The 13,818-nt window shown below is 35.4% G+C and overlaps 1 protein-coding gene across 1 annotated transcript; it reads right to left on the reverse strand.

Annotated features, from left to right (window-relative positions):
- Positions 1 to 8,044: 8,044 nt before the first annotated feature.
- Positions 8,045 to 8,962, reverse strand: LOC106549775 (olfactory receptor 5BS1-like). The gene has a single exon (XM_014067513.1). The coding sequence runs from the start codon at positions 8,960 to 8,962 to the stop codon at positions 8,045 to 8,047; it is 918 nt and encodes a 305-aa protein (XP_013922988.1).
- Positions 8,963 to 13,818: the final 4,856 nt, after the last annotated feature.

The following is a 13,818-nucleotide window of genomic DNA, read 5'->3' on the forward strand; positions in this document are numbered from 1 at the left end:
ATAGATTTAGCAGCATTTAGTGACATGGATATTTAGTGACTTTGATGACATTTCATGACTTTCAAATGTTCAAATTGAAAACAAAACATCTAGTAGTATAACATTTTTTCCTAAATTTGGGATAAAATATGGAATTTTCCTCAGTTTTTAAGTTGATTTATTTTATAGAGCAGTAAGAATTCAAACCAGAATATGTTATTTTCTTATTTTCTTATTATGTTGAAGTCGACAAAGTAGACTGGATAGTGTTCTAAAATTTCCCCAAGACTGTGTTGTCTCTTTGGTTTGGAAATATTATTTGAATATAAATTATCCTCAGTTTTCAAATTTACAAAGTACGCAAAGCTCAGCATCATTATCCATTCCCTGAATTATCCATTCCATGATTATAGGATGAAAAATGTAGAATAGCTGGCCTTTAGAATGTGAAATAAAAGAAGGCGGGGCTTAGCAGTGAGAAGACGGAGTTTCAGGCTATTCCTGAAATTCCTCTATTCTGAAGGATTTTTGGACGGGTCTTTGGACCCTAGCTGTCCCGGAGACGACAGTGAAAGGTGAGGGGAGACCCAGGACCTCAGAGACATTCGCAAAGTCTCTGGGGGGGGGGGTATTAACCCCTCGTGCCAATTCCTTTCTGGATTAGCTGTGTGCTAACTGAAACTGCAGGTTGCCCCTAAGAATGGCAGAAGTGATGTCATCTGGTAAGCTGATTTTATTATCCAAGAGAGACTGTCCGCATTAAAAGCTTAAGCTAATTGAAACCAAAGAATAGAAGAATCTAGCAGCTAATTGGTCTTTTTTAATGGATTTATGGCTGGTGGCTACTTTATTTCTTAAACGCTTCAAGGAACTCTTCGGCAGCCCTCCCCACTGATTCCTTCTAAGTGGATCGTAAAGTCAATTTTCTACTAATTAGCCCTTCACGATCTGACATTTTTATTACTTAGCTGTGTTTATGATCAGATAAGATTGCACAGTTTCCAGCGTGTTTCTATTTGCAATTTCTAACTGCGACACATCATGGTGTCTGAAAATACTTCTAAGGTCTCATTCCAGATTCTTTTTTCCACATGCCGAGAGCTTTTTGACTCTTTTCAGAGACTGGAAAGAAAATTGGATCATCTGATTTTAAAATATGAAGGAAAAACTGAGATCGTTGAATGTTTGAATGTTCCTGAAATACAAATGGAAAATGTGAGAAATGGCGTCTGGTCTATCTCAGAGGAAGAAAGGAGGGGGGGAGCTATAAAGAAGATTCATTTAAAGAGACAGAGTGCAGGAGAAATGAAAACCCCACCCTTGAGAATTAAAGTCAATTTGAAAAGTTTTACAAGCCCGGGACAACATTATTATTTCATCACTGACATTCAGAGCCAAAAGGTGCGAAGATATCTTTGTTTGGACTTGCTTATAAAAACATTTGGTAAATTTATCCAACGAATGGCAATTGGTTTGAGAAAATTTTGCTATTGGAGGGACACAGGCTAACAGATGGAAGAATATAACTTAAAATTAGCTAAATCTAATTACTTTAATTTGTAATAAATATAGCTGAATAATAATTGATACTGATGGTAATGTATATAATGTGGAATTGGCTGATAGATTGAAGAATACAATTGAAAACTAGCTAAACCTAATTGTTATTTTTGTAACAGATATAGCTGAATAATGGTTGATATTGATAGTAATGTATGTGATGTGGAGTCGATATGATAAATAACAATTGGATATGAGAAAACATTTTTGGATTATACATAAAGAGTACTAATTACAATGATTATCATTATTATAAAAAAACTAAATAAAACACACACAATTAAATGTTAATCAATACTGGGAAAATGTTGTGATATATGATATGATTAAATATTGTGGATGTTCAGCTAAAATAGGATATGGGGATTTGATGTTGGTGGAGGATTTTACGGGTGAGTGGGTGAAATGTCAGCATGTGTTATGGATTAGTTCTTTGGCATAGCTAAGGATGAAGGATGTTTAAATAACTATAGGTAATTAAAACTGGAGGTATAATGATGTGAATATGGTAAACATTTGAGTTAAGATATTTGAATTAATATGAGTTAATGGAAGAGAAGCACCAAAGCATGTTGTAACCAGTTGATATACTTCTTCTTTTTTATAATAGATACCTGTGTTTTGTTTTTGTTTTTTCCTGCCTTGTCCTTTGTCGTTTTTGTCTTCTTTTTTTTTTTTTTTGCCTTTTCTTTTTGATTTTTTCTTTTCCCACTGGTGTGGGCAGGTATTGTTCAAGATTATTACTTTTATTAATATCTTTAAATAATAATTACAGTCAAATGAAAATGGATATATGATAATGCTTGAGTTAATATGAGTTATGTTTGTTGACCGTGGACGAGATGTACCAAAGTTTGTCTGTAATCGATTGATACATTTTCTACAGATGTAAAGAAAGATGCTGTACTTGTTTCAATTAAAATTAAAAAAAACATTTATTAAAAAAAAGAATGTGAAATAAAATGCAACATTTGGTTGCAACCTGAAGAGAAAATTCAGGAAATCAGCAAACTTTATTCTAAGCATCTACAACACTTACTACAATAAAATGCAGTTCATCTGCCATTGAAAACCTACTTGAGTGGAAATAAGTGGCTTAAAGAATTTGTAAGACATATTTTGTTCAAACTCACTTTGTAGAGGGAGATGGATAAAGAAAGAGGGAGATGGGAGGGAAGAAGAGAGAAAGGAAGAAATAAATGGGTGATAGACTCAAATTGTAATACATGGAGTCATTCAATTGAATTCATGGAAAAAGAAAGGTCTACAAGATTTCTGAAACTTTCAAACTTTATAATATATAAACAATTGAGCAAAGTATTTTTGGCATCAAATAATTCATTAATACAAAATAAAAAGTGATGAAAATCATAATTAAATATGTAACTAATATTTTGAAAAATCAATGTTAAACTTTTTTGACAGAATGTAAGATATAATTTCAGATTTTGTTTGTAATGAATTTCAAACAAAGTTAAAATAAGCTTCAGACTTAGAGGAACATTTAGACCATATTTTGTACTCCATGTAGCACCATCAAGGATTTTTAGCACCATATTATATATTATGCAACAGCATGGCAAGGACAGCAAAAGTATCTGCTTTTAAAGCAGAGAAAAACAGCTGACTAAAAAATTGAATTCCAAAGCACATAAAAAATAAACATTTTTCAATATTGTAAATTAATTGGAATATGAGAAAAGGAAAGTTACCTATAATACTTTAATGCTTTGGTTTCTTTATTTTCTTTGTATTTTGAAAAAAAATGTGGAGCTTTTAGTTTAGGATTTAAATTCTTACACTGTTGAAATAATTTAATGTGCTGTACTTTATCATTTTCATGAAATAGTAAACACTAAATGTAAAATCTTGTTGATTCTTTCAATATATTTCAGTTCCAATTTTTTTTTTCTGGTTTAATTTTCTTTCTCTACCTGTAGCTCCCACCTTATTGTTGTGGGTTTGCTATATACAGTATGATGGAACTATTCCAGTACATGAAAAACAGCAGTGTGTCTTCCATTACATTGGATGAGATTTTCTCTATTCAATATAATATTTTGATCTCAATGCTGAACCCAATTTTCTATAGTTTGAAAAATAAAGAAGTGAAGAGGACACTTGGAAGGATATGTAAGAAAAATTAAATGATTGAATTTATTTTTGCTTAACCTTATCCCAGGATTTTGAATTGGATCTAAATTTAATTCATATTTAGAGGTAGGGGTAGAGGTATAGGTAGAGGTATAGGTAGAGATAGAAAGGGGTAGGTATGGGTATGTATAGGTATAGGGAGAGCTAGAGGTAGAGATAGAAGTAGAGGTAGGTATAGATATAGGTATAGGTATAGGTAGAAGTAGGTATGGGTATAGGTAGAGGTAGAAGTAGAGGTAGGTATAGATATAGGTAGAGGTAGAGGTAGAGGTAGAGTGTCAGGGCTGCTTCGCTCAGTCACCAAGAAAGAAACCACTCAACTCCATTTTGCAGAATCAAGAGTAGTTTTACTGGTTATGAGTAGATAGTAGCTAGGCAAAGCAAGATCTGAGGCAAAAGCACGCGTAATCATAGATATCAATATGTGACCCATTCCCCTCCCCTTGGTAATCCCATCCCATAGTCCAATCCAAACACTCCACAGGTGTCATGTGGGAGACATTTTCAAAAATCATCATCAGGTTGTTATGCCGGACATTAGGGCTTGGCGGCTACTCCTGTCTGTGCCACATGCGCAGTGAGAACAACTCCCTTTTTACCGTCCTCCTGCACAGACTATTTCCCCCACCCAAATACCATGCCCCACTCCCCATTTCAATGGCATCCGAAAAGCAAGCAGCAAAACAGAGGCTGACATAGAGGTAGAGGAAGAGGTAGATATAGGTATAGGTATAGGTAGAGGTAGAGGTAGAGGTATAGGTAGAGGTAGAGGTAGAGGTAGGTACAGGTACAGATACAGGTATAAGTATATGTATAGGTAGAGGTAGAGATAGATATAGATATAAATATTGCTATAGGTATAGGTATAGGTATAGATATAAATATAGATATTGGTAGAGGTAGAGGTAGAGGTAGAGGTCAGTGACGTGCGGTGAAGTTCACGGCTGGTGAGGCAAGCAGGCAGGACCTCTATATTCTCCTCCCCCCACCCCTCCAATCTAGGCAGGGTCCAAGCCACTCCGGAAAAAAAAAACTGCCAGCCTCTTGCCTTTGAAGGAGAGGAGGAGGAGGAGGAGGGCACCCGCTTGGGGATGGGAGGTAGGACAAGCTGAAGGGTTCATCTCCCCACCGCATAAGGATCAGAGGCTCGCCTCGGAGCCCGCCTCTCCGAGCGCGCTCTCCCTTGCTATAGTGAGGGGGGGCGGGGGCTTTAAGGCAAGCATCTGAACGCAAGATATGAATAATCTCCCCGAGCAGTCTCACACACCAGAAGCACCGAGGAGGGGCAGCAGTGGCTGGCATTGGCAGAGCCCCCTGCCTCCGCCCACCTTTGCGTGCCAGGATTTTCCTTGTGGCATTTTGCCTCCCCCCTACCCACTGGAATAGTGTGTGCACACGCGCCATCCACCCCCTCACCCTGGCACTTTAAACTGCACACTGCCACTTTAGCTTGCCCCTCGGCCGCCATTCAGCGAAACAGGTTTCGCTGAATGGCGGCCAAGTTCTAAACTGCCGGCATGCCTTTAAATGCCTGCTTGCCTTCTGCATGGGCCCACGCAGAAGGCAAGCCGGCACTTCAAAGTCATGCCAGCACTTTAGCTTGCCTCTCGGCCGCCATTCAGTGAAACATGTTTTGCTGAATGGCGGCCGAGCTCTAAACTGCCGGCTTCCCTTCGCGCCGGCTGGCCATTCAGCGAAAAATGTCCTGGTTTGTGGCTGGGCTGCACCCTTGTACTTTAAAGTGCATGCCGCCCGGCCACAAACCAGGACATATTTCGCTCTATGGCGCACTGAGGTAGCATGGCTTTAAAAAATAATAAAAAAATAGATGTGCCAACCCGCGCGCCAGCAGAGGCAGGTTAAAAAAAAACACACACACATATACACATGCACATACACATAATAAAAACAAATTACAACTACTTACGTTACAAATAAATTGAATTCCTTCCCCCAACCCTTTTTAATTATTTTAAAAATAGTTTCCTTTCCCTCAGGAAACTGGTGAGGCCCCACCTCCCCTGCCTCTAGTGACTGCACATCACTGGTAGAGGTAAATGTAGATATAGATATCTGTAGAGGTAGAGGTAGGTATAGATAGATATAGATATAGATGAGATAAATAGCTATAGATATAGATGATATAGATATAGATGATATAGATATAGATATAGATATAGTTATAGAGATAGAGATAGAGATAGAGATAGAGATAGAGATAGAGATAGAGATAGAGATAGAGATAGAGATAGAGATAGAGATAGAGATAGAGATAGAGATAGAGATAGAGATAGAGATAGAGATAGAGATAGAGATAGAGATCCCTCAATTTTCAAAAGAACCACTACATTTCTTTCATTTGTATTCTAAACTAGAGGGTAGTTGGAGCCATACTGACCCTTTACTCTTTTTGAAGGTGTGTGCAATTCAACATTTTCAGAAAAATATTTCAAGCCCCACAATGTATTTGATATATGGTCTGATACCATGAGACCAGCAGCACACATATACATGGTCATGTGATGCTGTTTATCTGTTAAAGGAGCTGCTAGTAAGTTCTCATGTGCAGTTAAATTTACTGGTTTCTACTTATAAAGTCCTTTATATACCAGAGCCTAAATATGTTAGAAACAATTGCCAATTGTTTAAGTACGATCTATTTGAACAATTAGGGGGTACATAGAGGGAGGGTCCCTGACAGTGGATGTTCCATGTAGCATCTCCCCTATTTGGAAATAGTTAACCCACAAATTAAGGATGGCTCCCACTCAGGACCTTCTTAAAGCAGGTGAAAACATTAGGAAACTTAGTGTCATACTAAATGTTAAATTGTAGTAATGATTTTGAATACTTAAATTGTGAATATGATTTTGGAATTTTTGCATTTTATTTCATTGTCTAAAATCTACAGTTTTACATTGTAAATTCTGTGAGCCATTTAAAGTCTTGCAAGTGTCAAGCAGTAACCATATTTTGTTATAAACTATTAGGGAATTAATGACATGGGATAAAATATTTTATTTTTCTGAGGTTTTATAACCAACTTGAAATAAAATCTGACATTCCATTTCACATTAAGTTCAAAAACATTGAGATCTCAAAATAAATCTTTCCTACTGTATCTTTTAACCTAAAACCCTAATTAGGGAAATAAATAAGCACTACCTATTAAAGAACTTGAAAAATGGGCAAAAACAAACAGAAACAAAATGAAGAGCAAGAAATGAAATAAAATTAACAGAACAAGAGAACTGGAAGGTGCCTTGCAGGTCTTTTAGTCCAACTACCTGCTACAGATGGAGACCCTCTACTATTTCAGGCAAATGATTGTCTACTTTCTTCTTAAAAACCTCCAGTGGTGGAGACTATGGAGGAGGAGGAGGAGGAGGAGGAGGAGGAGGAGGAGGAGGAGGAGGAGGAGGAGGAGGAGGAGGAGGAGGAGGAGGAGGAGGAGGAGGAGTTTATTGCATGTTTGTAGTATATCTCACCCAAAGAATGGCATACTTGAAATAAACTTTTCTAACAACAGTCATGATGTAAATGTTTGAAAGATGAAACCTGAGTTTATCAACTGTTATGCTATCCATTATTTTAAGTGTCATAACACTTCCTTCCTTCTAAACAATTCTATATTTGCCACTAATTTAGTCAACAAGCACTTCTACTTTTCCTAACAAAGACATCATAACATAGCAACATTTTCCTAGATTTCAGAATCTCTCTTTTCTCCTTCATGCATTTTCCCAGCCATGGACATTTTTGGTCTCCTTTTCAAATACCAGCTAATAAATGATACTTATGTTCAGAAAAATAGTTGGTCAAAAGGAGGAATATATATAAATCCATGACAATGAATGTATTAATGTTGTCATCAAAAACAATATTGTAAAAAAAAAAGAAATATTGACACATATTGATAAATATTGATACATACTTCAAATTGAAATAGCAAACAAGTAAAATTTTACAAACAAGGACAATTATAACTGTGAAACAACATTAAACCATGGTTCCAATCTGATCAATTCTGCAACATTATATTGGGGCATGTATTTTTGCATTCATAAGCATTAAACCATGGCTTAAACCACTCCTCTTGACTTTACCAACTTAAGTTCAGTTTGGAGAACAAATTTGCAAAAGAATCAGGTAGGCTAAATAAAATGGACATAGGAAGTTCTAAAAAGAGTTATAAATTATAACCATCTGTATTGTACACTTATGTCTCCTGGATATAAATTGAAACTTTCCAAATGTTAATGTAGTTTATAAGCTGTAAAACACAAAAATAACAGGTAAACAGAGACTCATCTTTAAAGTATCCATATATAACTAATGAGCATAAATTAGATCAAATATTTATTGGATTGATCAGTCTTTTAAGTGCTCTCTTCACTTCCTTATTTTTTAGACTATAGATAATTGGATTGAGCATTGGGGTCAAAATGTTATATTGAACAGAGATAATCTCATCCAGTGTAACAGAGGAAACATTGCTGGGTTTCATGTACTGGGACATTCCTGTCACATATTGTAAACCTACTACAATAAGATGAGAACTGCATGTCGAGAAAGCTTTACTTCTACCTTCTGCAGAATGGATCTTCATGATGGTGGAGATTATATGAACATAAGAGACCAATGTTGGTAAGAAGGAACCAAGTCCACAGATTGCAGCAAAAGACAAAAGGATCACATTACTTAGAAAAATATCAGAACAGGATGCTTTCAATAATGGAGGAAGCTCACAGCTGAAGTGATTAATTTCATGGTTTCCACAGAAGTGTAACTTCAAAATAGGCACTGTGTTTATTGTTGCAGATAGCAAGCCTATTAGCCATGCTCCTAAAACTAAGTAAGTGCATATTGCTTTATTCATGATCATTATGTAATGAAGTGGGTGACACACTGCGGCATATCTATCATATGCCATTGCTGACAGTAGGAAAATCTCTGTGACGCCTAATAGAAGGGTGCAAAACATTTGTAAAATGCAGAAAGTGAAGGAAATAGTCTTTTGCTTCATAAGAAAATTCATTAACATTTTAGGAACAATATTAGTTGAGTAACACATATCAACAAAGGACAAATGAGATAAAAAATAGTACATGGGTACACAGAGAGAAGGATCTATTTTGATTATCAGAATGATTGTGAGGTTTCCTGACACTGTGATTAGAAAAATGATTGAAAAGATCAAGAAAAAGAAAATCTGTAGTTGAGGATCACTGGAAAGTCCAAGCAAAATAAAGTCAGTTTGGTTCTCCATTTCTGCTTATTCATCTGTAAAATAAGAATAACATACAAGTAAATGTATGTAACCAGTGTGATATACTGGTTAAAGGCACCATCTAGAAACTGGGAGGTGAGGAATTCTAGTCTTTTGCCCAAAGATAGCTGGGTGACATTAGGCTAGGGTCGCAGACCTAGGAAGCAAGTAATGACAAATCACTTGCATCTCACAATTACATTCACTTACATTTACTGATGAACTGTTTGGCTCCTTTTACAAATAAACCCCCCCCCCCAAATCACAGAAAATTTTGTCTCATGGACAAAAGTTAATGTTAAGCTTTAACTCAAGCAAGAAAATGAAGATCCTCCTGATTTATTCTATTATTGGGACAATTACCGAGTCATGTTGCTGAAAAACCTGGATATTTTTCTGAAAGCTCACTAGAGTTCCTAAAATTAAAAGAACCATCTATTATTTTAGCTCTCACTACTTAGTATTATCTCCGAAATGTTCAAACTGTAGTGAGTGTGCTGAATTAGAACATGGCCTAGAACTCTCTACAAAATTTAACACTTTATATCAAAGGGATAGTTTAAAACCAGAATGCATGAAAGTTGCCATACACAGATACCCTATTAGTATTTGAGAGATGGGTATTTCCCAATTGAACAATCTATTTTAAATAGAGAGGAACATTCATGTGGTTTAAGAATTGGTTACTATTTCAGAAACCTGCTTGTCATTGTGAAGATTCCTGAAGATAGAGAGAAGTGGCAGGAAAGGAGGCAGAAAAAAATGCACTTACTTTTAAATAAGTATAAACTTTTAAGTATGAAGAGAGCAAACACCCCAAAGTTAAAGCTCATTTAGATGAGTTTTTAGTTAATTGAAACAAATGCATGAAAAGTATTTTGTAAAAATGCCCAGGCAGAAAGTATTCTGAGCATAATATTACCTGTTTTCTATAAAGACAATATTTCTATTTCTATTACCCATGAAACAATTATTCCAGAAGAGAAAATACTCCCATTTCAAACTTCTTGCCAATAATTATCACATTAATAATATACCTATATCTCTAGTAATATCCCAACAAACTCCATCATAGGAAGCTACCTGTGTTTCAGGAATAAAATATGACTAACACAAGCAGGAGGAGCTCTTCTCTGGGATGAAGAGAGCGTTGAGTATACCAAGTTGGGGAAAATGAATCATCTCCTTTCACATCACACATACAAGACATATCAGATCAGTAAATTCCCAAAAGAGCAAAGGTTAAGAGATTTCTTGTGTGCTCACAGGGAGTTGTCAAGAGAAGATGGGAACTATACTTCTACATTTCATTCTCATTACCCACAATCTGTTTCCTTTAGGAACTTCTGAGGAGTTTAATATTCTGATGTAATGGAATTTGTGGATGATCTCAGACAACAAGGCAAAGAGATGCTGCCAAGGACACAATCAGATAAAAGAGGAAGGAGCCCCCTCCTGACTTAATAGTCAGAGAAAGAAACTGAGGAAAAATTTGCCCTAATGGATCAAACAGTTAAAAGTGTCAATGGGAAGGTTTTACTATTAGACTTGTAGGATTCTGCTACTTTAGCCTTAATACAAAGTATAATTAGCTAATCTATTTTTATTTCCTACCTGGTTTACCTAGGAGGATTGACCATCTAACTGATCAAATCTAGTTTTGTGGATTTCCATATTTATTGCATTTTTATAAAACACTAATGCAATTTAAGCTTATAATTTTAAAAATGAATACAATGTACAAAAGAAAAAGAAAGAAAAAGGAATAGAAAAGAAAAAAAAACATGCACAGGGAAAAAAGGAAAGGAATAATAATAAGAAAAAATAAAAAGAGTAAAAAAGAAAATACATGTATAAAGAAGTATTCCAAACTTCATCAGAACAAATATAAATAATTTCAGTAACTTTACTCTTTTTAATTTCTAATCAATGGTCCCTTCGTCCCATTTCCCAACTCTTACTATAAAAAGTCCTTAAAATTATTAATTCAAAACTGGGGTTAAAAATCCATTAAGCATTGCCAAAAATAACAACATCTTTTTTAATCTTGATCAAATAAACCAATTTTATATTCCTTCATTTTACTTGATTTCTTTTGAAACTTGGCTAGAGGCTTATAAATTAATTAGAGCATCTTTTGAAAACCTGACACTATTTTTGTAAATTCAATATAAAAGAATTATCTAAGTTACTCTGATTGCTTTATTATTTTTAATTCTCTTTTGATTTTTTAAAGCATCAAGCAATTTATTTTGAATATCCAATAACATGACTTTTTTCATATCATTCTTGTAGCCCGACATTTGTTTTCAGGGTCAACTTTTCTGTCTTGTTAAATAAGACATACAAGATGGAAGTTCAGATTAGCACTGGACAGTGATCCAGATATGATAGCAAAAGAGTGATTTGGAATATGACTGGGTATACAGGTTTCATTTGTCAGCCGTTTCTTAAAGAATTTGCCTGTTCAGGCTCTTTGTAGTTAGAAAGACCCATACCCAAGTAAAAATACATTTGACTTAAGAACAAATGATCGAAGTGTCATATAGATCCATGAACTTTAAGAATAATCTTTTATATTTTGAATCTGGATAGCTCTACAACTACAATTGTATTATTATTGTTGTTTTTCATAGAGAATAACTGGGATGGATATAGCTCAGATAACCTGAATGGTGTGTGTGTGTGTGCGTGTGTGTGTGTGTGTGTGTGTGTGTGTGTGTACCTGCTAGAGTTGTGTGTGTATCCAAAAATATTCCAGTAATACCAAATAATGTATTTCCTAAATGATTGTATTTAAATTACAGTATTCTACTTATTTAAGTGTATAAAACCTTCATAGTGAACACATGCCTATAAGGATATGTGTTACTTTCTGTTTACACCTGTGCCTCTCCTTTCTTTTAAGCTAACAGCCTTGTGAAACAATCCTGGTTAGAAAATTTAACTGTGGTGACTGATTTTATTCGTGAAGGGCTTTCTAATGGTCCAAAACTGAGGAAAGTCCTTTTTGTTATATTTTTAGTTATTTATATTGTTACTCTTGCTGCAAATCTTGTTATCATTCTCATTACTGGACTACACTCTCATCCTAACATCCCCATGTATTTCTTCTTTTCTCACATCTTTGGTGGAAATCTGCTATTCTTCAATCTCAGCCCCAAAGATGTTGCAGAGTTTTCTTGCTGACCAGAGGACTATCTCCATCAATGGGTGCAATGGGTGTATTTTTCATCATCATGTTGGAATGCACATAAATTTTAATCTTATCTACTATGGCTTATGACCAATATGCACCTGTTTGCCTTTTCCAACATTGCTTAGAGATTCTGAACAAATTAATGTGTAACTTGATGGTAGGGTGATTGGCTTTTTCCATGCACTTATTGATACTCTTCTCATATTAACTCTGCATTTTTGTGGGCCCAAAATTGTGAACAACTTCAGGTGTGAACTGCCTCCATTTTTTATTTCATCATGTTCTGATATCTTGATGAACCAAGCTGTGCTCTTGGTTTCCCTGCCAATATTTATCATGAGTGCTTCAGCACTCACCTTGGTTTCATATATTCAGATCATCTCTGTCATCCTCAAAATGCCAGCCATGACAGGCAGAAGTAAAGTTTTTTTCACTTGCAATTCACACCTTTTTGTGGTTGACTTGTTTTACATGTCAGTATTTTTAGGCATATGAAACCTACTTCTAGTTCATTATCAGAATTGGATAAAGTAATGCTACCAGTATAGCATTTTAACTTCCATGTTAAATCCCATCATTTACAGTTTGAAAAATAAGAACATGAAAATGGCCCTGAAGAAATTAATGTAACAGTTCAAAGTCTGAGATATCTTCAATCTAACATGATGAAAAAGTATTATGAATTATATAGGAAGCTTATACTTGTTGATTGGGCTGAAAATGTCCAGTTGATAAAGAAAAAAATAGCATTTATTTCATGTTCATTCTTCAATTATATATGAAATAAAGAAACAGCAGAGAATGAAGAGAATTCAGGCCTGTTTTTTGTGCTTATTAGTTGTGTGATTGTATTATTTTGCTACAGCTCTTGTATGTATTTGTGCTCTATGGTTTTCATAACATTAGTAGAAAGAGAGATGGAGGGAGGGAGGGAGGGAGGGAGGGAGGGAGAGAGGAAATGAACAATGGAATGAAATACATACATACATTCATACATTCTGTGTGGGAATACCCAATACTTCCTGTACAAGTTCTATAGATGGAGCGTGGAAAATAATGGCTTTAGTAAATAGTTAAATTCTTTCACAACGATTCCTCTTCGTACTCAATCAGAAGATAGTGTGATTAGATCAACTGATGACCTGGATGACTGAGAATCTCTACGGACATTTAGCTATACAAATTGGAATGAACACCCTTGGAAGTGTGGGAATGAACACCCTTGGAAGTGTGGGAGTAGGAATGGATTTCCTGAGAAACATTTGCAGACTACAGGGAACAGGAACACTACTCAAATGTCTCTGAGGACACCGATAAATCTCCAAGTGCTTCAAGGACCCTCTAAAATGATGTAAATGACCAGCTGTCTGCAAGGAATATAAATCCTTCCATTTTCCACTGTCCTATCAGAGCAGAAGAAACTTCTTTGATGATAAGCAAAACATCTTCAAAGAAAAAAAACAAGAAAGTCCAGTTGTCTCCTGAAAAAGCACCTTTAGGAAGACCAACATATAATTACTTTGATTGAAAAAGATACTTTGATTTGAAGAATAGTCTCTCAGTCACAAATCCAACAATCCTAGTATTTCTCCTCCAACCTCTAAGGACTTTTTCGAGAATTTTTGGTAGCATCAAAGATTAGCATGAAAAATCATGA

Source organism: Thamnophis sirtalis, unplaced genomic scaffold (genome assembly GCF_051295495.1).
Source record: "Thamnophis sirtalis isolate CommonGarterSnake01/CBP01778 unplaced genomic scaffold, rThaSir2_p1.2 scaffold_4, whole genome shotgun sequence".
Lineage (NCBI taxonomy): Eukaryota > Metazoa > Chordata > Lepidosauria > Squamata > Natricidae > Thamnophis > Thamnophis sirtalis.

Excerpts from the sequence above, each read along its gene's own strand:
- LOC106549775 (XM_014067513.1), bottom strand. The coding sequence starts at position 8,962 with ATGGAGAACCAAACTGACTTTATTTTGCTTGGACTTTCCAGTGATCCT.